This window comes from Schistocerca serialis, chromosome 5 (genome assembly GCF_023864345.2).
Source record: "Schistocerca serialis cubense isolate TAMUIC-IGC-003099 chromosome 5, iqSchSeri2.2, whole genome shotgun sequence".
Classification (NCBI taxonomy): Eukaryota; Metazoa; Arthropoda; class Insecta; order Orthoptera; family Acrididae; genus Schistocerca; species Schistocerca serialis.
The window spans coordinates 187,051,699-187,074,254 of NC_064642.1; the positions used below are offsets into that span (position 1 = coordinate 187,051,699).

General features: G+C 38.4%; 1 protein-coding gene across 2 annotated transcripts in view; it reads right to left on the minus strand.

The window, feature by feature from the left end:
* The window catches only part of LOC126481695 (transmembrane protein 179), a 57,882-nt gene extending 44,581 nt beyond the window's left edge, over nucleotides 1–13,301 (minus strand). For both annotated transcript variants that reach the window (XM_050105644.1, XM_050105643.1), the window contains exons 1-2: nucleotides 12,941–13,301; nucleotides 12,683–12,859 (exon numbers count right to left, since the gene is read on the minus strand). In XM_050105644.1, the coding sequence (XP_049961601.1) occupies nucleotides 12,683–12,859; nucleotides 12,941–13,050 (287 nt within the window). In that variant the 5' untranslated portion in view covers nucleotides 13,051–13,301. The remainder of the gene's footprint in view (nucleotides 1–12,682; nucleotides 12,860–12,940) is intronic.
* Nucleotides 13,302–22,556: the final 9,255 nt, after the last annotated feature.

The following is a 22,556-nucleotide window of genomic DNA, read 5'->3' on the forward strand; positions in this document are numbered from 1 at the left end:
ACAACTACACCAATAACCTGACCAGTGCTTTCCTCTCCCGCAACTATCCTGCAGACCTTGTCCACAAACAGATTTCCCGAGCAATACATTCCTCCCCGTCCAACAACAATGTTCCTACCCCCAGACCACACAGAAGCATCCCCCTTGTCACCCAATATTATCCTGGCCTCGAAAACATCAACAAATTACTCCGCCAGGGATATGACTTTCTCAAGTCAACCCCTGAAATGAGATCATCCCTTGACAAAATTCTCCCCACACCACCCAGAGTTGCCTTTCGTCGCCCCCCTAACCTCCGTAACATCCTTGTTAAACCCTACAATATTCCCAGACTACCTTCTCTACCCAGTGGTTCCTACCCCTGTAACCGACCCCGCTGCAAAACCTGCCCCATGGATCCCCCCACAACCACCTACTCCAGCCCCGCTACTGGTAAAACATACACAATTCAAGGCAGGGCTACGTGTGAAACTACACATGTCATTTATCAACTGACATGCCTGCACTGCACAGCCTTTTACATCGGCATGACAATAACCAAACTGGCTGAGCGCATGAACGGACACAGACGAACTGTCCGCCTAGGAGATGCCCAATACCCAGTAGCGGAGCATGCCCTCCAGCATAATTCTAGGGACCTAGGAACTTGCTACACCGTATGTGCCATTTGGCTTCTCCCACCCAACACCAGTCCCTCTGAACTGCGGAGATGGGAACTTGCACTCCAACACATCCTTTCATCCCGCCATCCCCCTGGACTGAACCTACGTTAAACAACTTCACTCCCATTCACTCTTCAGTCTTCTCCTCTTTAGCCATTCACGCATCTTTTCATCCTACATAGTTGTGTTTATCTTTATACTATATACCTCTTTACTTCTGTATGCATCCTCTTTGGTTTGAAGCTGGCACAGTACTTACAGTAGAATATCTTTGGCTTCCCTCTGACAACCATGCCTCCATCCTTGCTACCCTCCCTGTTTACCTTTCCCTGTTGCTTCATAACCTGGGTTGTGAGTAACTGAATCCACTTTCCCTTCTTCCCTTTTTTCCCCTCTCTCCTCCCTGATGAAGGAACAAAGTTCCGAAAGCTAGGAATGTAAATTTTCAGTTTTGTTTTATGTGTATCTATCGGCTGTACTGAGCTGAGGTAAGTACTGGCCAGCCCCTCTATCTCTTTGTTAGTATTTGAATGCAAGTCCAGTGTGCTAACCACCGTGCCATGTCACTTGGCATTTTATTGAGAAGAGACACGCTTTAATATAAAGTGCAGGTACAGTTAATACAATCAAATATATAAAAACAAGTAATAGATCACAGATAAATATTCCCAACATCCTGAAAAGTAACTTCCAGTAGAAAACTAAAACATGACAAGAATAACCTGTCACCACATCAGAGTAACAGAAAACCCAAGACTATCAATCCCATCGAAACAAGTAACAGAAGAGGAGCATATATAGGTTGTAAAAGAGCTGAAAGGAAGTAAGTCTGCTGGCCATGATGTAATGACAAACTATCTAATCAAGCAGGTGACGTTATTGGACAATGTTATTCTGAGAGACTGTTTTTCCGTATCAGCTTCAATTAATCAATGTAATGTCTGTGTGCAAAAAAGAAAATAATAACTACACTAATAATTATAGACCAATATCTACTATCAGGTTTTTGGAAAATATTGGGTCATTCCACGTCAATTCAAGCAATTTGAGAAAATGTTCCAGCTGATAGTCTCAGATTTGGCTGAAATTTGGCACACCAATGCTACCAAGTCTGGAACACTCATGTACAAAATTTTAAGTTCCCCTGTCAATTAGTTCCAGAATTATGGCTTGTGAAAAAAGGTGGCGTGACCTTGAAATTGCAACCCACATCTGGCAATATATCTTCAGACCCAACTTCAGGTCTTAATAACTTTGAAACTATTCCACACAGTCCAGTGAAATTTTTACAACCCAGTAACATCCATTTAGAGAACACACTCTATGAATCAAAACACCAACAACTTATTTCTGAGGGAAAATAAAAAATTCCAAAATGTGATTAAAAAAATGTAATACGTTAAAAGGTACATATGGTAGGTGCCCTGTATGCCAAATTTAATTCACTCAAAAAGGGTATAAATTTTTTGTGGTAAGCTTAATGTGGCCTAAACACACACAAAACTCATCATGCCCATATCAGTCACAAAAACTGAGTTACATGCACACGAAAATACAAAAATTTGAAAAATTACCTGAAAAACACCGATTTTCTAAGTGTGGTAGCTCAAAAGGAAGAAGTGATATCCAAGCCAAATTTCAAACACTGCATAAGTAGACCATAATATAATATGTGGCAAAATTTCAACTTGTTCTTGCAAGGTATTTGTGTACAATAAAAGTTGACAGAGATGTATTTGGTTACACTTCTTTTAACACGATTTAGCAAGTGATAGTGATTATGCAGACAGCTTGTTTCAGATAAAGCTGCAGCAATTGTTGGGAACCATTACACAACAGAAAGTTAAACAATGGCAGTTTTCAGGAACAGAATGAGTCATTGTTAGGCAGGAACAACAAAGGAAACAAGCAAAAATTACAGGTTACTCATGTTTTTAAGATTCTAGTTCAGACTGGTCAGTATTGTTGTGGAAAGTCAGTATGGAGGCAGAAGAGTGTACTAGTGGTGCTTTTGTTCAAACAACTTGCAGTATTGGTAGAACACAAGCATCTGAATGTCATAAAACAACATATGGAACAAAATGTGGCATTCGCTTCGTACTGTATTATCTGGATGAATCGGACCAAGATTTGTTGCTATGGAGATCCAGGATACACCCTATGGGCAAAAGAAGTACAGTTCCAGGAAACTTTAGTGTTTGTTATCATCATATGAAAGTTTTTCTGGATAAGTCTTCTTTCCTACACAGAAGTTATTTTGATCCATTTTGGATTCATAAGAAGACAGTGAAGTGCAGCCTCAAAGAACTTGATATAAAATCAGTATTGAAAGTGAATCAGTGCATGGGACTTAACATGAAACTAGGGCAAAAGCTATGTTCCAGGTGTGTTACACTGCTAAAAAATGAAGAATATTCTGATAATTTACATGACAGTGACTAAGAGTATCAGCCACCTACAACCACAGTGGACGAGCAATTAAATACTTCAGTGACTGCTCTTGGTTTGTCTCCCATGAAGACACACAAAGTTGGGAAAAGAGACAGGCCCAGCTATGGCAGAAGAAAACCACAAGAAGCCCAAATGGAATTAAAACACAAATTAGCTGCCACACTAATGGTGGAAGAGGAAGAACTATCAGCTCCAAAGGAACAGAAATCATGCCAGAAATGCTCTGATTTGGACAAAATTGTGCATGATTTGAAAGAAAAATGTTCCATATCCACATGCCAGAAAAAAGGTAGCTATTCTTACCCTCGCACCTTCCAGCTGGTCTATTGACTACTGCAAAGGAATTCAATGTTTCTACATATATGGTAAAGCAAGCTAGGAAAATAAAAGGAACCCAAAGAGTGCTTCCACAACTTCAGCAGGTTCAGAGTGAGCAATTGAGTTCAGAAATAAAGGTGCTAGTGTTGGAGTTTTATGAAAATAATGACTACAGCCGAATAATGCCCAAAAAAAAAAAAAAAAAAAAAAAAAAGACTATGTAACGGTGAAAATGGGAAATGTACGTGTACAGATGCAAAAAAGACTGTTGCTATTCATCATATCAGAACTATATGTAGAATTCAAGGAAAAGTATTCTAATACCGAAGTAGGTTTATCACCTTTTTTCAATCTTCAGCCAAAATGTGTTGTGCCTGTAAGTGCAAGGGGCACACACAATGTTTGTGTATGTGAGACCCATCAAAATTTTCTCCCGGCATATTTGATAATTAAAATATCCACGGGTGAACTGCCGGTCTACAGTGTCCAATGGGCCCGTTGGACACTGTAGACCGGCAGTTCATCCGTGGATATTTTGATTCTGGTCTGGATTACAAAGGTGCAATGAAGCTGCTAGTGTGTGACATCAGTTCCTACCATTGCATGATACACAGGTGTGAAAAGTGTCCTGGTAAAGCAAATCTTACAGAACACATGAATAACAAACTGTATGGTGAACTCCTTATGCATGACGATGAACTTGTTTCTTATAAGCAATGGACACACATGGATCGCACAAGTCTTGAAACAAAGCAAGGTACAGTAGAAGATTTTGTTGAAATCTGCTGTCAAAAACAGACAAACTGACCACACACAGCTTCACAGCAACAGCACAGTCAGCTCATCTCCAGTTTTGTAAGGATAATTTGAAACAAGATGAAATTATATTAATATTAGGCTTTTCTGAAAATTATGCATTTATAGTTCAAGATGCCATCCAAGGATATCGATGGGACAACAGTCAAGCAACTCTGCAGCCATTTGCGATTTACTATACAGGTGAATTGGGTGATGTGTCTGTCATGAACCTCTGCATTTTTAGAGACTGTTTAATTCACGATGCCACTGCAGTTCATGTCTACATTCGCACTGTCATGGCATATGTGAAAAAACAAGCTGCCTCTCCTACATTTTGCAAAATATTTCAGTGATGGGGCAGCTAGTCAGTACAAAAATTGTAAAAATATCAAAAATGTATGCATCATTACCATGATTTTCAGATTCACGCAGATTGGAATTTTTTCGCAACAAGTCATGGTAAAAATGTATGTTATGGTATTGGTGTTACCATTAAGCGCATGGCATCACAAGATAGTTTGCAGCACCCTACAGAAGGTCACATTCTAACACCTCTTCAATTATTTACCTGGTTACAGAAAAATATCGCTGGCATACAATCATTCTATGTTTTGAAAGATGAGGTGAAATAAGTCGAAGAGTTGCTAAAAAGCAGACTAGAACACATTAAAACTATTGCAGGCGCAAGGAGCCATCATCCCTTCTCTCCAGCAGACTCTAACAATGAGCAGATGAGCAGACTGTTCAGTTATAACTATAGGTTCATGCACAACGTGTGTCTTCACAGTGTGTCTGACTCAGGATTCAGAAGCAAAAGTAGCAACATAGAACCAGGTTGCTACGTTATTGCTGTTTATGATGACAAATGGTACTTAGGATGTGTTGCAGAGTACTGTGAAGCAGAAGGTGATGTATTTGTGAACTTCATGGCACCAGCAGGACCAGCAAGATCATTTCATTGGCCACGTTTGGCAGACAGGTGTTGGATGCCTTTTGAGTATATTCTTATGACAGTTCCAGTTCCTACCACAGTATCAGGAAGACAGTACAATTTGCCACTCAATGTACAGAGTACAGTAGCTAAAGTGTGGGAGAACTTCTGTTCGAAGCACAATCAACTGGTTTTTAGCAGTTAAGGTGCAGTAAACATTAATTATAGCTTGTGTTAATTTGTCTATATGTTGTTACTTAGTGATTAAACAGTTGTGGGAGAGGATAAGAAGAGGCAGAACAGTTTACGATATGGTTTTACAAAACTGTTGTGGAACAATGGCCACATCACCGAATACATCTGTCAACTTCAATTGCACACAAATGTCTTGCAATAACATGCTGAAATTTTGTGATATGTATCATTATGGTCTACTTATGCAGTGTGTGAAATTTGGCTTGGATACCGCTTGTCCCTTTTGTGCTACCACACTTCGAAAACCGATATTTTCCAGGTAATTTTTCAAATTTTTGTATTTTTTTGTGCATGTAACTCGGTTTCTGTGACTGATATGGGCATGATGAGTTTTGTGTGTGTTTAGGCCACATTAAGTTTACCACAAAAAAAATTTATACCCTTTTTGAGTGAATTAAATTTGACATAGAGGGCACCTACAATATGTACCTTTTAACGTATTACATTTTTTTAATCACATTTTGGAATTTTTTATTTTCCCTCAGAAATAAGTTGTTGGTGTTTTGATTCATAGAGTGTGTTCTCTAAATGGATGTTACTGGGTTGTAAAAGTTTCACTGGACTGTGTGGAATAGTTTCAAAGTTATTAAGACCTGAAGTTGGGTCTGAAGATAGATTGCCAGAAGCGGGTCGCAATTTCTGGGTCACACCACCATCTTTCACAAGTCATAATTCTGGAACTAATTGGCAGGGGAAACTAATACTTTGTACATGAGTGTTCCATACATGGTAGAATTAGTGTACTGAATTTCAGTCAAATTTGAGACTATGAGCTGGAGCCCCTGGTTGAACTGACATGGAATGACCCTATTAGAAATGATCATCCTCAACAGGCTAATTGGGTCTTAGAAAACAATGTAATAACTCCACCACAACATGGACACCAAAAAGGGAAATCAAAAGACAACAATTGAAGGTTTAACTGGATTGATTGAGCAGCCTTTGGATAAAAAAAAAAAACAGTATCTGAAGTTTTCCTCAATTTATCCAAGGCATTTGAATAATTTATCACATAGTCTTGCTGAAGAAACTAGGGATGATGGTATTTGTTGGTATGTAGTGGTCTGAATCTGTATCTCAGCAATGGCAGATAAAATTTAGGTTAACTGAATCCTCTGATACTGCTCTGTCAACTCTGAACCAAAACGTGACATTTCAGTCTGAACTAGACCTCAGGCTGCCCTACAAATCACACTGTCACCACAACCTATACACCAAAAAGTAATTTAGATGCAAAAGAAAGACTGCCAATGTACTGTTCTCTCTTTTATTGTGCACACATGACATTACATGACGTAATATCATTCATGTGCCATAATACCATCATCTTCGCAGGAACTATATGGACAAAGGAGGAGTAGTTGTATATGTAAAAAACAACGTCTTGTTCACGGCAATAGATGTACAAAGATTCTGATTTGAGCTACATTTTGAAGTATGTGCTATAGAGGTGCCAGACACTGTCTCCAGATTAACAGTTGTGGCAGTTTACAGGGCACCATCTGATAATTTTAAAGTGTTTGTTAAACAATTAGATACTCTTTTGTTGTACTTAAGTAGAAAAAATATGGGCATGGTAGTTGTTGGGGATTTTAACATAGATTTCTTGGTTAATTCTCCCTGCAAGGTGGAGTTTGAAAATCTCATGGGCACGTACAACCTTGTTACCGTGGTTAGCTCGCCCACCAGAACCACAACCTCTTCCATTACTCTCATTCATGACGTTTTTGTTGATCAGAGTAAAGTCAACCATATTAATATTGAAATGGTTATAAATGGTCTGTCTGACCATGACGGACAACGAGTTACTTTCAACAACTTGGGAATTCCTCTGAGTGACACCTCACTTAGATGGAAAACAGTAAGGAAAATAAGTGAGGAAGCTATTCAAACGTTCAGATCATGTCTTCAGCATACTGACTGGACACCTGTTTATCTAGCAGAAACTGCTAATTCAAAATACAATTTATTCACAAATGAGATAGCAGGTACCTTTGAAAGTGTATTTCCAAAGAAGTCATACAGAGTCCAACCTGCTAGGTCTGCAAAAAAACCATGGCTCACTAAGGGCATCATAGCTTCCTGTCAGAGAAAAAGACAACTCTACATAGCATCAAAGAATTCTAACAACCCTGCTCAGCTAAAACATTATAAACTCTACTGTAAAATTCTTGCCAAAGTAATCAAAAACTCTAAAAGTATGTGTATAGCATCTGAAATTACTAATTCTGAAAATAAAATTAAAACAATCTGGAATGTGATAAAGAGAGAAACAGGGACTGTAAACTACACCAAAGACAAAAATATTGTTTTAATTGTTGACAACTCAGAGATAACTAATAGTGAGGAAATTGCTGAAATCTTTAAACAACATTTTTTAACTGTCCCAACACAGATAGGTTGCCATGGTTCTGTAGATAAAGCTGCCTGTATAATGAAAAATAATTTTCCAGAACCTTTCAGTCAAATAAGTGTGCTTCCCATTACTGCCAATGAAATAAAAAAAATCATACAGTCTTTGAAAAATAAACATTCTGCTGGTATCGACGATATTTCAAGCAAGCTGTTGAAGGCTTTATGTAGTGAAGTGGCCGAAGTTTTGTCTCACATCTGCAACACATCCATGCAACAAGGAGTGTTTCCAGACAGAATGAAATACTCTGTTGTCAGGCCCCTGTACAAAGCAGGGGATGCTACAAATGTGTCAAACTATCGCCCTATCTCTCTATTAACAACATTTTCAAAAGTCCTGGAAAAAGCTCTGTACAACAGGATTGTGGCACAGCTTGGTGCCCTGAACATCATTAACAGTCAGCAGTTTGGTTTTCAAAAGGGAGTTTCAATAGATAACGCAATTTTCTCATTCACAAATGATGTTCTAGAGTCTATAAACAGCAAGAGGCTGCCAATTGGTGTCTTACGCGACCTATCAAAGGTGTTCGACTGTGTAGATCACCAGATACTCTTCAAGAAGGCCTGTCATTATGGAATTACAGGACCTGTAGGGAAGTGGTTAAAATCATACCTCGAAAATAGGAAGCAGAAGATTATTCTAGATGTTTCAGATAGTGTATCACAATATATAGTGGACTGAGTGGGGAATTGTGCAGCATGGAGTGCCACAGGGATCAGTGCTTGGGCCCTTGCTGTTCCTCATATATGTTAATGACCTGCCTTTATCCATCAATAAGCAGTGTAAATTTACAATGTTCGCTGATGATACGAGCATTGTGGTGGATAATGTGTCAACTACTGACTTAGAATCCGAGGTCAATGATATCCTTAAAGAAGTTCTGGGTTGGTTTAGTATTAACTCCCTTTCAATAAACCTGAAAAAAACCAATTTTATCCAGTTCCAGACAACCCACAAAAACCCAAAAGAAATAGTTATCACACAGAATGATCAGATGATAAAGCAAGTGTACTTCCTAGGCGTATATGTGGACAGTAGGCTGAACTGGGAACATCACGTTCTACAAGCACTAAAACGGCTGACGTCGGCAACATTTGCTTTACCAATTTTGTCACGCTTCAATGACATTACCATCTCAAAGTCAGCTTACTTTGGCTATTTTCATTCAGTCATGTGTTATGGCATCATCTTCTGGGGCAATACACCTGCCACAAAGAAAACCCTCACAGCACAAAAAAGAGCAATAAGAATCATTTGTGGTGTACCCCCACGAACCTCATGTCGAAATCTTTTTAAACGACTTGAAATACTGACAGCAACATCTCAGTACACATATTCACTGATGTGCTTCATAATAAATAACCCCACTCTGTATGAAAGGAATTGCCTACATCATGAACATAACACCAGAAGAAAAGAGGATTTCCACTGTGAGTTAAAGAACTTGACACTTATTCAGAAAGGGGTAAAGTACGCTGGAACGAAAATTTTCAATTCCCTACCCAACAGCATCAAAAGTATAAGGAGTAGTACATCAGTATTTAAACGTAGCTTGAAAAATTATTTACTTGAGACCTCACTTTATTCACTAGAGGAATTCTTTCAGAGAAATAAGTAAAACCCAGATTGGAAAGATGTTTTTAAATTTTTTGACACTGTTTACTGTTAAACTAATGTAATAATGCCCTAATGTAAAAATTCCTATTTTTCTCATTTCCATTTTTGGGTCACTTTTAAACCCAAAGTGGGAAGTTTTGATTACTGTTCAAGGTTAAAATAAATGCAATAATGCCCTAAATATGAAACTGCTATCTTTACATTTATGTTGACTAGTTTTTAAGCTAATAAGTATGACTTCTGTGCACTGTTATTAATACTATAACAATGTCTTTATTCTATGTATTTTATTATGTATATTGACACGTTCCACATCTGAGTGACTTGCTCACATGTACAGATCTATGGAACAAGTATATAAATAAATAAATCTATCTCACAGGTCTGGTATCTGTATCTGTAGACTCTACTGATCTTCATATATCATCATATTTTTAAATTCTATAGTAATTATCAGACCTTACTATGAATTTGTGCTGGAAAATGTTTTCTACATACTTCTCTATATACTGTGTTGGCTATCATACATATAGCCAAACCTGGAAGCAAGATTACTTTGCTGGCATATGTACAAAATGTAATTTACATGACCAAGAGCACCACAATTTGATTTATATATATTTTATAGTTTCATTAATGCCCCATCTAAATAATGTACATTTGTCAGGTGCTTTGAAAACATCTCTATGCGCCTATTCTTTGCTGATCAAATTGTGTAGTTATTTGAGACTATTTTCACATCAGACTCTTTCAGAAGAAGATTATTCTTGATTTTCTGAAACTGTTTCAGAAAATACCGAAGCAAGTAATCCAGAAATCTAAGCAACTTTATTATGAGAAAATGATAATTACATCAGGCAACAAAATAAAAATTTTATTGAATTTAGTGAAGACAGGGACAGGTGTGGCCAAAAGCAAAGAGCAATAGATAGCTCTAAAAATAAATGAGGCACTGATAACAAGTGCATGTAGTGTTGCAAACCTCTTACCCAAGTACTTTGTTTCTGTTACTGACAGATTGGGGATATCAGGTTCAGTAAACAGGGCAATGGAGTTGAGACCAGTCTTTACAAATAACGTCAGTAAAATGGAAGTGACACTCACGTCTCCCAGAGAAGCAGAATCCATCATAAAATCCTTAAAATCTATTAAGTATTCTAGTGGTTATGATAACATGTCAATAAAATTAATCAAAGAATGCTTATGTGAGTTGAGTTCTATCTTAAGTTATTTGTGTAATCAATCTCTTATCAGCAGAACATTTCCAGCCTGTCTAAAATATGCTGAAGTCGAGCATTTTTACAGGATGGGGGATAACGAGATACCATCAAACTATCGACCAATTTCACTTTTGCTGGCTTTTTCAAAAATATTTGAAAAGGTTGTGTTCAAGTGACTCCTTAAGCATGTGACTGCATATAATATATTGTCCAAGTCACAGTTTGGTTTCCCTAAGGCTTCCAATATAGAGAAAACTATTTATATGTACAGTGAGAACATATTTAATTCATTAGATAACAAATTAGAGGCTGCTAGCATTTTCTGTGACCTGTCAAAAGCCTCTGACTGTGTGAATCACAGCATTCTCTTAAGTAAATTAGAATGTTATGGTGTCACCGGCAGTGCTGCAAAATGGTTTGAGTCTTACCTAACAGTAAGCAGTCACACTTCTGATTGTGAATTAATTACATGTGGTGTTCCTCAAGGTTCCACCTTGAGTCTATTGCTTTTTTCTTCAGTGCATTGGTGACCTCTTGAATGTTACATTTCCACATGCTAAGTTTGATTTGTTCACAGATGGTACAAACATTGCAATAAGTAACAAGTCAAGTACAGATTTAGAAATGGTTGCTCATCAAATTTTCACTGTTGTTAAGGGATGGTTTGAATCTAATTTACTATCATTAAACTTTGTAAAGATCCACTATATGCAGATTGAAGAGGTTGACAGTAATAAATTTCTGGGATTACAACATGCTAATAAACTCATTTGGAAAGGGCATCATATTACGGCGTAACTCATTAAACCGAGCAAACGTTTTTAGTGTGCAACAGCTTGTAATAGGAATCATTTGTTGCGTAAATTCACAAATACCATTTAGAAACCTGTTCAAGGAACTTGGTATTCTCACCACTGCTCCTCAGTAAATTTGTTCTTCAACGAAATTTGTTGCAAGTTATATATCTCATTTCCAACCAATAACTCAATATATAGTATTGATACTAGGAATGAGAACAATCTACATGAGGACCTAAAGTCACTTACCTTGGCCCAAAGAGGGGACCAATATTCAAGAACACACATTTTCAATAAATTGGCAGCAATCATTAAAAACTTGGTTTTAGATAATGCACAGTTTAAACAGAGTTTGAAAGTTTACAATGGGCCACTCAGGTGCAGATGTTGGCAGCACCTATGCACGTACGATTAACAGCAAATGTGTAATTACTTTTGACAGTAAAAACAGGTAATTATCTTCACTCATCCACCTCCCCAGCCACATGTTTTAATATTAAAAAATCATATGAAACATTGATTCACAATTTAACTGGTTCACCATCTTAAGATTTCCCTGGGAGCTTTTGTAGTTTTACCAACTTTTTGATAGCCAGCTCCCCCTACTCTACTGATGAATGTCTTAACACGGACTGTTAAACCAGCTTAATAAAAATGTCGTAGATTTCAGTTCTGACAGCACTTGGTTACAACAATCATTATTTTATGAATGATAAATTTATTAAAAGAGCATAACTATGTTTCATTCCGGCACTGTATTAATTCTGTAAATATTAGCAGCTTCAGATAACTGTAGTGTATTCACCTATTTTGACAATCTCCTGGCAAGTGATCAGGGTAGTGTTGTTATATTCAAATGTTTTATGTTTTTTATGTTATACTTTCTGACTTGTTCCACGCCCACAAGAATTATCTCGTTTTTGAGTCTATGGAAGGAAAATTGAATCGAATATAATCTAATCTAGGGTGCCCTACAACGGGCAATTGTAATTTCCTTCCGCAAATAAAATGAGCAGTTTCTGCACAATGACATTGGCATCTATGAAAATTAATGAACTATTTTCCCTATTTCTTCATTTTGTGTCGAGCTACTTCATCATTATTTGATCAACTGTGATGATCAAGTTCTTAGTGTTCTTTACCTCTTACTCAAGTGGTACAAGTGTGAGTTTCACGTGTATATTGGCAGTAAAATAAACGTTAAATTTCGTACAGCTTACCTGTCGATTCCCTTGTACATGAACATCGACAGCCGATAAATCTGAATAGCTGAAGTCACAAACAGCGTCACACCAACGAAAATGCCGTAATTACAATATGCCTGCGAGGCCCAATCTACACTGAACTGTCCGTCGTCCTCTTGCCAAATCCCAGTGGAAAACAACAGGCAATGCCCTCTAAACAAATCAAAAACAAAAAAATAGTATATTTCCTTTTACATGGGTATTCCAACAGGAAAAGACAAATGCAATATGTACCTAAATTCATCCTGGTGCATGCTCAACGGCACAGTCATACACACTGACAGTATTAAAGCGATTACATAGCCAGCAATCTGACTAAGTAATGTGAGGTTTGACAATGCCATGGCAAAATAAAAAGGCTACCAATGGTGTGTTCTTCACTGTATCATTCAAATACGGCCTCTGTGTTCAGTAATGCTAATGATGAAGTATCCAACAAGCGCCAAGTTATTAAACAGAGACTGGGGTATTCTCAGAAACCAGCACGCAATGAAAGCAATTGAGATTCATTGCCGCAATTTCCTACATCACGCAACAACTGTCATTCGGTTTGTTTTTGTTTACAACTCAATCAGTGCCTTTTGCTTGCATTGCTGCACGGTGTACCAACATTTGACATTAACACTCCCCGTCGTGTAGGCTTAAGTCGAAAACCACCTTAATGTTTCTGTGGCTCAAATATAGCTACAAATTTTAAACTGTATAAATCTGCCTCGGAATCTTCTAACGAGCAATCGTGATTTTAAATAGTTTAGGTGTTTATACTGGCGCATTACAAAAATATGAAGTCCAGCGATACACAACATTATAAACATCTCTCCTGAAGGCGTCATTTTTGATACGGTTTGTTGTGTTACAGTGGCAAAAGTGCGATGTCAGTCACTACGTTTACATGTGACACATCTTCCGAAAGACGAAAACAAAATTTCGGAACCCGGTTTTCGCTGTTGCGTTTAATACATGTGAAGGCCTGAAGCGGATTTCCTATTCCAGCTAAATATGGAGCCCGAAAAACAGCAGTCACAGTTTGTGATTTAGTCATCGCAATCGATATTTATTTTCAATTAGACGAGGAGTAAACAGCTCCAGTCTAATATTTCTTCTTATCCTAAAGTGTGCGAAACGGCATTCCGTCCATATAAGCAGAAAATTTATTAAACCAGTCAGTCCAATCAAGTTTCAAAACCAGTCGCGTTTACATAGGAGCGAAAACCAGAAGCGGATTTCCAAAATCGACTTTGAAATGTTTACCTGACCACCGAGAAGAGGCATTGGGGAATGGGTTTACTAAATTCGGTTTTGGGAGCCCCATGTAAACACGATGTCAGAGGAACAAAATGGGACAGAATAGACAGTCAAAACATTCCAATGCATTTCAAATCGTGTCTTTCACACAGACCCTCACCGGAAGTGGGGGGGGGGGGGGGGGGGATGGACGTCAGTGATAATATTTCTCCGGAAGAAAGGTTTAAATGTAAAACCGGGTTCAGACACGCATATAATGTGGCGCCATAGTCAATGGCCTGCTGTGGTGGCATAGTGAGCTACTGTTCACACAGTGCGCCATAGATTCTGTGTAGTTGCACAGCTTTCAGTATGGCGTCAACTGAAATTATATGGGCGGGTATGAATGTTATGGTGCAGGTTATGGGCTTAAATACAAGGAATACGAAACCCAAATGTCCGATCCGAAAATAAATATCGCACAGGGATAAATCAAGGGAAATAAATACATTTATAAAAGTAATAACACTCAGACATGAAAATGTTGTCTGCAGTGGCAAAATAACCAACAGCTGCCATGTAAATATCATCTGCAGACACGCCATTTTTCCAAGAATCTTACTGTATTCATTGATACAGGAATTTTGGATAATTAAGTCTTAGTTTAACAGCTGCTACATCACACTCTGGAGATATATCGTGCATATAATCCACAATTTATACAATGCTTGGGGTGACAAATTACGAAGTTGATACGACTTGGTTTTTTGGTTACATATATGAAGTTTGTTTATTTATTCCTTCGTGAGATATGTAAAAGGTTTACACACACACATACACACACACACACACTGCTGCGGAAAATCAAAGGTAGAGTGCTGTTGTTGTAGTTTTAGAAGCCGAAGTTGAATGGAAGATGAAGTAAAGCAGCAGTTACTGCACGATAAATGCGACGGAATGCTCGTGTTTCGGAATATTGCCACCAGGGAGCAGTGGTCCTAGGAAAGTGTCACAAGGAAGTGGAACGAAGCTAAACTTTTTGTGGCGTGGCAAAAGTTGCGTCTCTCATGTTGTGCCACTAAAAACTGGGAGCACGGTGTTGGCATCTACTATCATCGGGAATTAACATATATTCGCCACGCTCAGTCATGTTATGGGTTATGGTAATGAATTTACTGCTTTCGCGGCTCTTAGTCTTTATTTTTATTATTTTGCTTTGTTTTTGCGACACCATGCAATTTTTCCATGGCGACATGGACATTTTTTACACTGGGTGTGCTACTATAAGAGGGGCCAGATATCAGAAAGCAAAGAACTATTTATGTTTTATACTAACTAAAAAATGCTGATCGCAACTCAGTATATCGAAAAGAACATAAATTACTAAAGCAATTTTTATCAAATAACTTTTCCTGACTGAAAAGGTCAGCCCTATTAAAGAAAACTACAGTTGTTTCTGATGTTATTTCCTAGACAGAACAAAACACCACAGTGGTCAGGTAAAGAGGATCTACGTGTTCCCTCACGAATATTGATCGATGTGTTTCTATGTACATATTTTCAGTAGCAAATAAGTTTATTTATATATTTATTTATCGCTGTACATCTGACTCCACTGTCTTGTGAGTCTAAAGTGGGCCTTATATTCTGTAAATTTCAGATTAACGTTAAATATGTAGTATTAATGTCTACAACTAACATCTTCAACTGTTTTAAGATAAAAACGTAGAAAATAAAGAAAGCAGGAAAAGTGAAGAGAAAATGAAATAAAAAGGAAAAAAAACTCAACACCACATGACCCTCTATCCCTAATCAGTTACAACAGTGAACAGCAACCTTAGAATTGCTCAAGAGATAATTACACTACATCTAAGTTAATGCATATATTAAACTACTACCAAATGGTCTTATGTGATGCCACTGCACTCGAGCCTTTGCATTACCTTTGGGTTCCTATAACTAATTTCCTGTTTTTCCTTTTTTTTCTCTCAACTGTGCACTGGAAATGAACCCATTACACTGTTAATTTTTATGCAATTTATAAAATCCTATAAATGAACACATAGCATCATTAATGTACATGTCATCATTCCATTCCAATTCATACACGTCATCATTCCATTCCCACTCATCATCGTTTCCTTCCGAACTTAGAAAGTTTGAAGAGCTTTCCTCAGCACTGTTCCACTGTTGAGCTCCTTCTTGAGGTTGTCCTGTTGCAGTTGTTCTTCTTGTACTGTTATACTTCAAACTTCATTTGCATTTACCCTCTTGGTTACCAGGTATATTAGCCCATTCTTCATCATTAATATCCCTATGCTCCCCATTGTAAAACTCATACTGCAGTGTTGCTGAAGTAAGTTCCATCCTTCGGTATTTTGACCTACCCTGCCCAAAGTTAGTGCAAACTACAGTGAAGCACTACATGTTCAGACATCCCTATTTCTCCATGGTCACCAAGATCCATTGCCCTTGTCCCTATTTTGTGTATATGGGTAGGATAAGGACCCTGACCAGTGTTTCTGTGCACCATTCCCTTAGTTGGTTCATCTAGGCACATACATAGTCTGACTTCAACATTTGTATGCATACATACCGGTGGTCATTCCTGTCATCTGTTCCCACAACTGGGAGCTGTATTTTGTTATTGATATTTTCCCCTGCAATCATTTGCGCTAAGTTAAGTCTGTCTCAACTTAACAAGTAGTATGCTACTCTGTATTGTACCTGAATACTGATGGGGCAGATCCCCAGTATCACTGGAATATACTCAGTAGATGTTATCCCAAAAGCAGCAACAAGCCTGAGGAGTACGCTCCTCTGTGCTCGTCTAAAGATGAATCTACAGTTCTTGAATCACAGGCTGCAAAGCCAACTATAGCATTGAAGATGGTATTGTAGTACACACCTATGGAATGCAACAGCAGCTTATGGCTCATGGCTCCAGCTTGCACAAACTTGTGCGTAATTTCCAGTGTGTTTTCGGTGGATTGCTTAATATTTCTCATAAAATTCCTCCTTCACCCAATTGCCATCCCAAATACCTAAAGATCTCGCTGTGCGATGTAGAGAGGTCGCTAATCTAAACTGTACGATTTCTAGTCTTAGGTAATTGGTCATGGAGCAATGTATACGTTCTGTTGTGAATTTCTAGGGCTACTTTATTATCTGAACATCACCTCTGCATCTGTTCGAGTGCTCCACATTCCTTTTCCTCGAGCTTCACCTGAGAGTCTGCAGATACCATCACCAGGACATTGTGTACCCCACTATCCCACTGACAGTTTTATCTTTGGTGAGGAGAAAATAAGAGGTTCAGTAGTGAAGTCCCAAAAGACAGGACCACTTATGGAGTCTTGCGGACAGTCTTTAGTTTCTTTTTAATAACTTATTGTTTTCCTATGCACCCCTCAACACTACCTGTTGCACAGATCCCTTGGAACCCAAAGATCCCTGAGATAGTTAAACTATGCAGGCCACAAGTGACTGTTGAATGTGATGGCAATGTCAATCATGATTGCTATGTGTACTTAATTCTGGAGCCATTGACAGTTTCAAGGGCTCTGTTGATAGAGTCACCAATGGATCTGCCTTTCTGGAAACTGTATTGGCACTGGCTCAGCCACAGGTGCTCCCCATTGGCCTACAATAGATCACACAACAGGTGCTCCTGGACCTCAGCCAGACTTTTCATCAGATATATCCGTTTGTAGCTCTTGTGAGTAGTTGGAACCTTATCTGTACCCCTGTTGAGTATTAAGCTTCTGACACTTTTCAGTGTGAGGGACTCCTTCCCTGTACTAAAGCTTCATTAAAGAGAGATGTTAAGCTTGGCACTCTAAGTTATCATATCTTCCTTATGACTTCAGGGTATATTACATCTGGACCTGGAACCTCATTATTCTTTAAGTTCATTATCGCAATTGCTACAGCCCCCTGTTCAAAAGGCGTTACCACAGTTTGGTCGTTGTAATCCAGCTCAAAGACTTCCCTGAACGTTCGTCATTATCGATGTTAGCGACATATAAGGTAAAAACGAGCCAACCAGGTACTATGCTGAGTCCTCCCATCCATGTGTCACATTAACACCTGCTCTTCTGATTGTGAACATAACCGTTGGACCACAAACTTTCTCTATAATGAACCTATATGGTTGCCCCCATACATCAAATCAAGTTAAGTATTGAAGCACCTTGCACCCTGTAACTCTTGCTGCTGCTGAACTGCTAGCAATTGTTATATCTATGTTAGTGGTCACTCCTGCTCACCCTATGCATGCATGTAGGGGACTGTCGCGCTTCGTTCAGCGCTATTTGGTTTGTCTAGTGTATTGCCTTTCACAACGGTATTCCTGTCTCTTCGGATACACTACTGTGCACGCAGACTTAACTTTGCATTTGCATCAGCTGTACGATAAGAAATTCATTCCAGCTGTAGTGTACAACTGACTTTATTTGATTAATGTGTCATTTAATACTACGTGAATATTGCATATAATTACTTGAGAGAATCAACCAGGTAAGTAGGTACTGAATTTTTGTTCAAGAGTGACCATGTGTTTATCGCACAGCTAAGCTTTCATGGCTACAATACAGTAAATATTAAGTAAAACATAGCTGACATTGGCCTATTATCACCTGCTATGTCCATGGTCTTTTTAGGGAAGCAGGTATTCTTCAATTTACAGAATAGAGCTCCTGAAAGCATGCTACATGCACTCCCTTTTCTTCAAAGATGTTGTCCATTTTATATATTAGCAGTGAGCTCCTCCGAGCATTAAAATGTAGTAGACTTAACGCACCAAGTGTTTCAAAATGAGTATTGGGGGTTTTAGGGTTTGTAACATTTACTACATTCAATTTACAAGTATAAATAATACATCAAAGAGCAACCCAAGCAGTTTTGTTTGTGTGTCTGTGTGCAAAGGGAAGAGTACACGACAACCAAGAATAGCATGTTGAATGAGAGGGAGATTTTTTCACCCATAGCCCCAAGAAATCAGTTTGGAAGGCTATTCGTGAATTCTGTGTGGAGACTTATAAGAAGATATGTACAGCTACATCCTTATGGTTTGCAGCAGTCACAAGTTCTAGAGCCCATAGGCTAAAAAGTTTATGTACCAACTTTACAAACAAAATGTTGCTGCATGATGATGAAGATTTTCTGTATTGTGTCGTCTTCACTGATGAATCGACATTTCACCTAAGTGGAAATGTGAACACACTTAATGTACGCTTCTCAGGGTCATCAAATTCACACTAGGTGGTACTGTTGCAACGAGATCCCCTAAATGGAACGTTTTTTGTCCCATATCCAGATGGAAAGTTTATGGACCTTTCTTTTTCAGAGAAGCAACTGTAACAGGTGTTTCTTATCTTGATGTGCTATAATATGGGTCTTTTCTCAACTGAAAGAAATTTAACCACAGAACTTTATTTTGGAGCACGATGATGTGCCATCTCACTGGCACAACTTAAACGACACTGTACCTATCTGCTGCACTGGCCATAAGGAGCCAGATGACAGTTTGTTTTACATGATCTCAACGTTCACACGATCTGACACCATGCTATTTTTACTTTTGGGGTTTTATAAAGGACCATTGGTGCTCCCACTACCAGCTGAGCTACCCAATTTAAGAAACAGAGTTGAAGCAGTTGTTGCGCCAATTACTCCAGACACACTGATCAAGGTTTGGGAAGAACTTGCCAATCGAGTCGATGTGCAGCATGTGACAAATGATGCTCACACTGAACACTTGTAGGAAAAACTGTGTGAGTTGCTCTTTCATTTGATATATTATTTATAACCGTAAGTTGAGTGTAGTAAATGCTACAAAGCCTTAAAACCCCTACATTCATTTTGAAACACCCAGTACCAGACGTATCCGGCATATACACAGCACTTCGGTGCCTCTAGGGATGGATCAAAGTACACTCATTCACAAAGTTCACATATATTCTGTGTAAATCCAAGGTTCCTCTCCCCTGTCAAAAACCTGTAGAAGCAGATTGCTCAACTCTTTTATTTTGGTCAGTAGATTGTGCGCATGAAGTATTATTATGTCTGTAGCTTCTGATGTAGGGTATGTTACTGATTTATAAGGAGCAATCAAAAACTTTCATTTGAAGGCCATAAAGTTCAGAATCGCTATGTCAATCAGGCAAAACCGCTGTGAACATTGAGGCAATCATCCCACAGATGCACCACTTTGTAAAGCGCCCTGTCCTGCTGCATGAAGAAGTCGTTAATTACCTGCTGCACAGCCTTGTCCAACAGCAATCGTCGACCCTTCTACGCCTTTTTTAATCCATCAAAGGGGCGACAATCACATGAGACGAGATTATGATTACAGGGTGGGTCCTCGAGTGTCTCCCACTTGAGTTGGTGTAACTGCTGTGTTATGACTTTTGCTGAATGGAGGAGCACACGTCGAATTGCAACCAGCATGGAAGTCAACACACCGTACCACATGTTTCGGGAACTAAATGGGAATTCTTGAAGAACACTATTGAGAAAATGTATAGAACCAGCATTTGAAGCTGACTGCAAACGATTTTACTGCCACCAATATACATTTCTTGTAAGAAGCAGAAAGATAATATAGGAGAAATTAGGGCTGATACAGAGGCATGTAGATAGTCGTTTTCCCTCGCTCCATTTGTGAATGGAACAGGAAAGTAAAAAACCAGTAGTAGTACAGGGTACCCTCCGCTAGCCACTGCACGGTGGCTTACAGAGAATTTGTTTGGATGTGGATTGGTGGTTTTCAACAGACATGCTGCTGTTTACACATTTTTCATTCTCCAATGGATGGCTACCAGTGTTTGTTTTTCGGCAGCTAAGAATAGAGTAACAACAGGCTGGGTCTGTTTGGATGCATTTAGTAATAATGTCGCCATGTTTTGCATTTTCGCATTTACTATGTTTATGTAGGAAGGACCACATGCAGCCCAATGTTTGTGTTAATGGATAAACCTGTATATGTTAAGCTCATTACCACATATTGCCTGCTTAATACTAGGTGTTAGTGCACTTTTAGCCTGTAGTGGGAACGTTGTGCCCCCAGTTACAGTATTAGATACAGAACACACCATTTCTCCATATATGAAATTTACCATACGTACAGCACACTCACTATTAGTGGTACCCAATGATATATTTGTAGGCTGAAAGGAAAGTGCTATTGTGTTCTTTCTATCACTTGTACATCTAGTATCACGTATTGATCCTTCTCATATACAGTCTCCTGCTGGAGAGCCTCTAACTCTATCAATACTATATATATATATATATATATATATATATATATATATATATATATATATATATATGAGTTTAATTATATCTGTTCTTAGGCTAAAAGTGTTTCTTCTGCTGAAGGCTATCAAAGAATGGTCCATTGGTCCATGTGACCCTAACTGTCTGTGCCACTTTATAGCACAGCACCAGTTCCTAGCTATAGTACATGTGGGTTTGTGCCTTCGTCTTTCTTGCAACATGCTGATGCTTGTATACGAAAATCATGCATCACACGATGTTATAAACGAGAAGGGAATAGTTTTATTAGCCATGGCCATAGTCGGTCCTCTGAATTTCTCGTTGAAATAAAAGCATATACATTAGACATACTGTACCTACTCCACAACAAGGCTTGATCCTGTATGAGCATGGAATACACACAGGTTTCTCGCATTTCTTGGGACAGTCGTTGTTTAGGTGTCCTGCTTTGCCATGGTGAACACAAACCTTGTTACTTATACATAATTTAGTAGGGTGTCCTAGACTGTAACATTTAAAGCATTTGGGCACTGTATAACATTCAGTGTCATGACCTAACACAGAGGTTAGCACCATCCAGCAATATGCTCAAAACTCTGGGAAATATCTCTAATACACAATGTACTGAGGGCTTGTATTTATGGACCATTTTAAATCATAGCTTAGCCTCACCACTGAATTCACTTTTTGTGACATGTGTTGCTAGATTCAATACATAAATCTTATCTAAAAGGTCTTCATTATTGATGTCTGTCGTTTGTTGAAGCAACTGAATATCTCGAAAATGACGCATCACACGAAAAAAGTGTTCTACATGAAAAGAACAAGGTAGGTTCGAAAAGTTTCTGGCCTGACAACGTTTTAAAGTCGTAAAAATAAAACAATGATGCTAATTTCCGACGTAAATCACTTTTTATTTCAATATACTTTTCACATCTGTGAAATAACAGTTCTATGCCTTTCAAAATGTAATCTGACTCTTTATCTGTCAAATGTCCCATTACAACAGCTTTCACTTCACTGTTATAACCGAATTTCCTTCTTGAAGATCTTTCTTCAGTTTGGAGAAGAGATAATGCTCACATGGGGCTAGATCTGGACTATAGGTTGGGTGGTCAATCTCCTGGAAGCTACTTTCCTTTACTGCAGCCTTCTCCAGTGACAGCGCTAGGCGAAAATTGAATGTCAGCGACGAATCAGCTTTGCGAGACCACTTTCACTTCTCAGTCAGAAAGAAAATGTTAGAGTAAATAAGCTAAATTCTACACTAACAATAATTATACACAAACTTTATTATTATAATATACAAGTATCATTACAATGATAAAAATTACATTAAACAAAC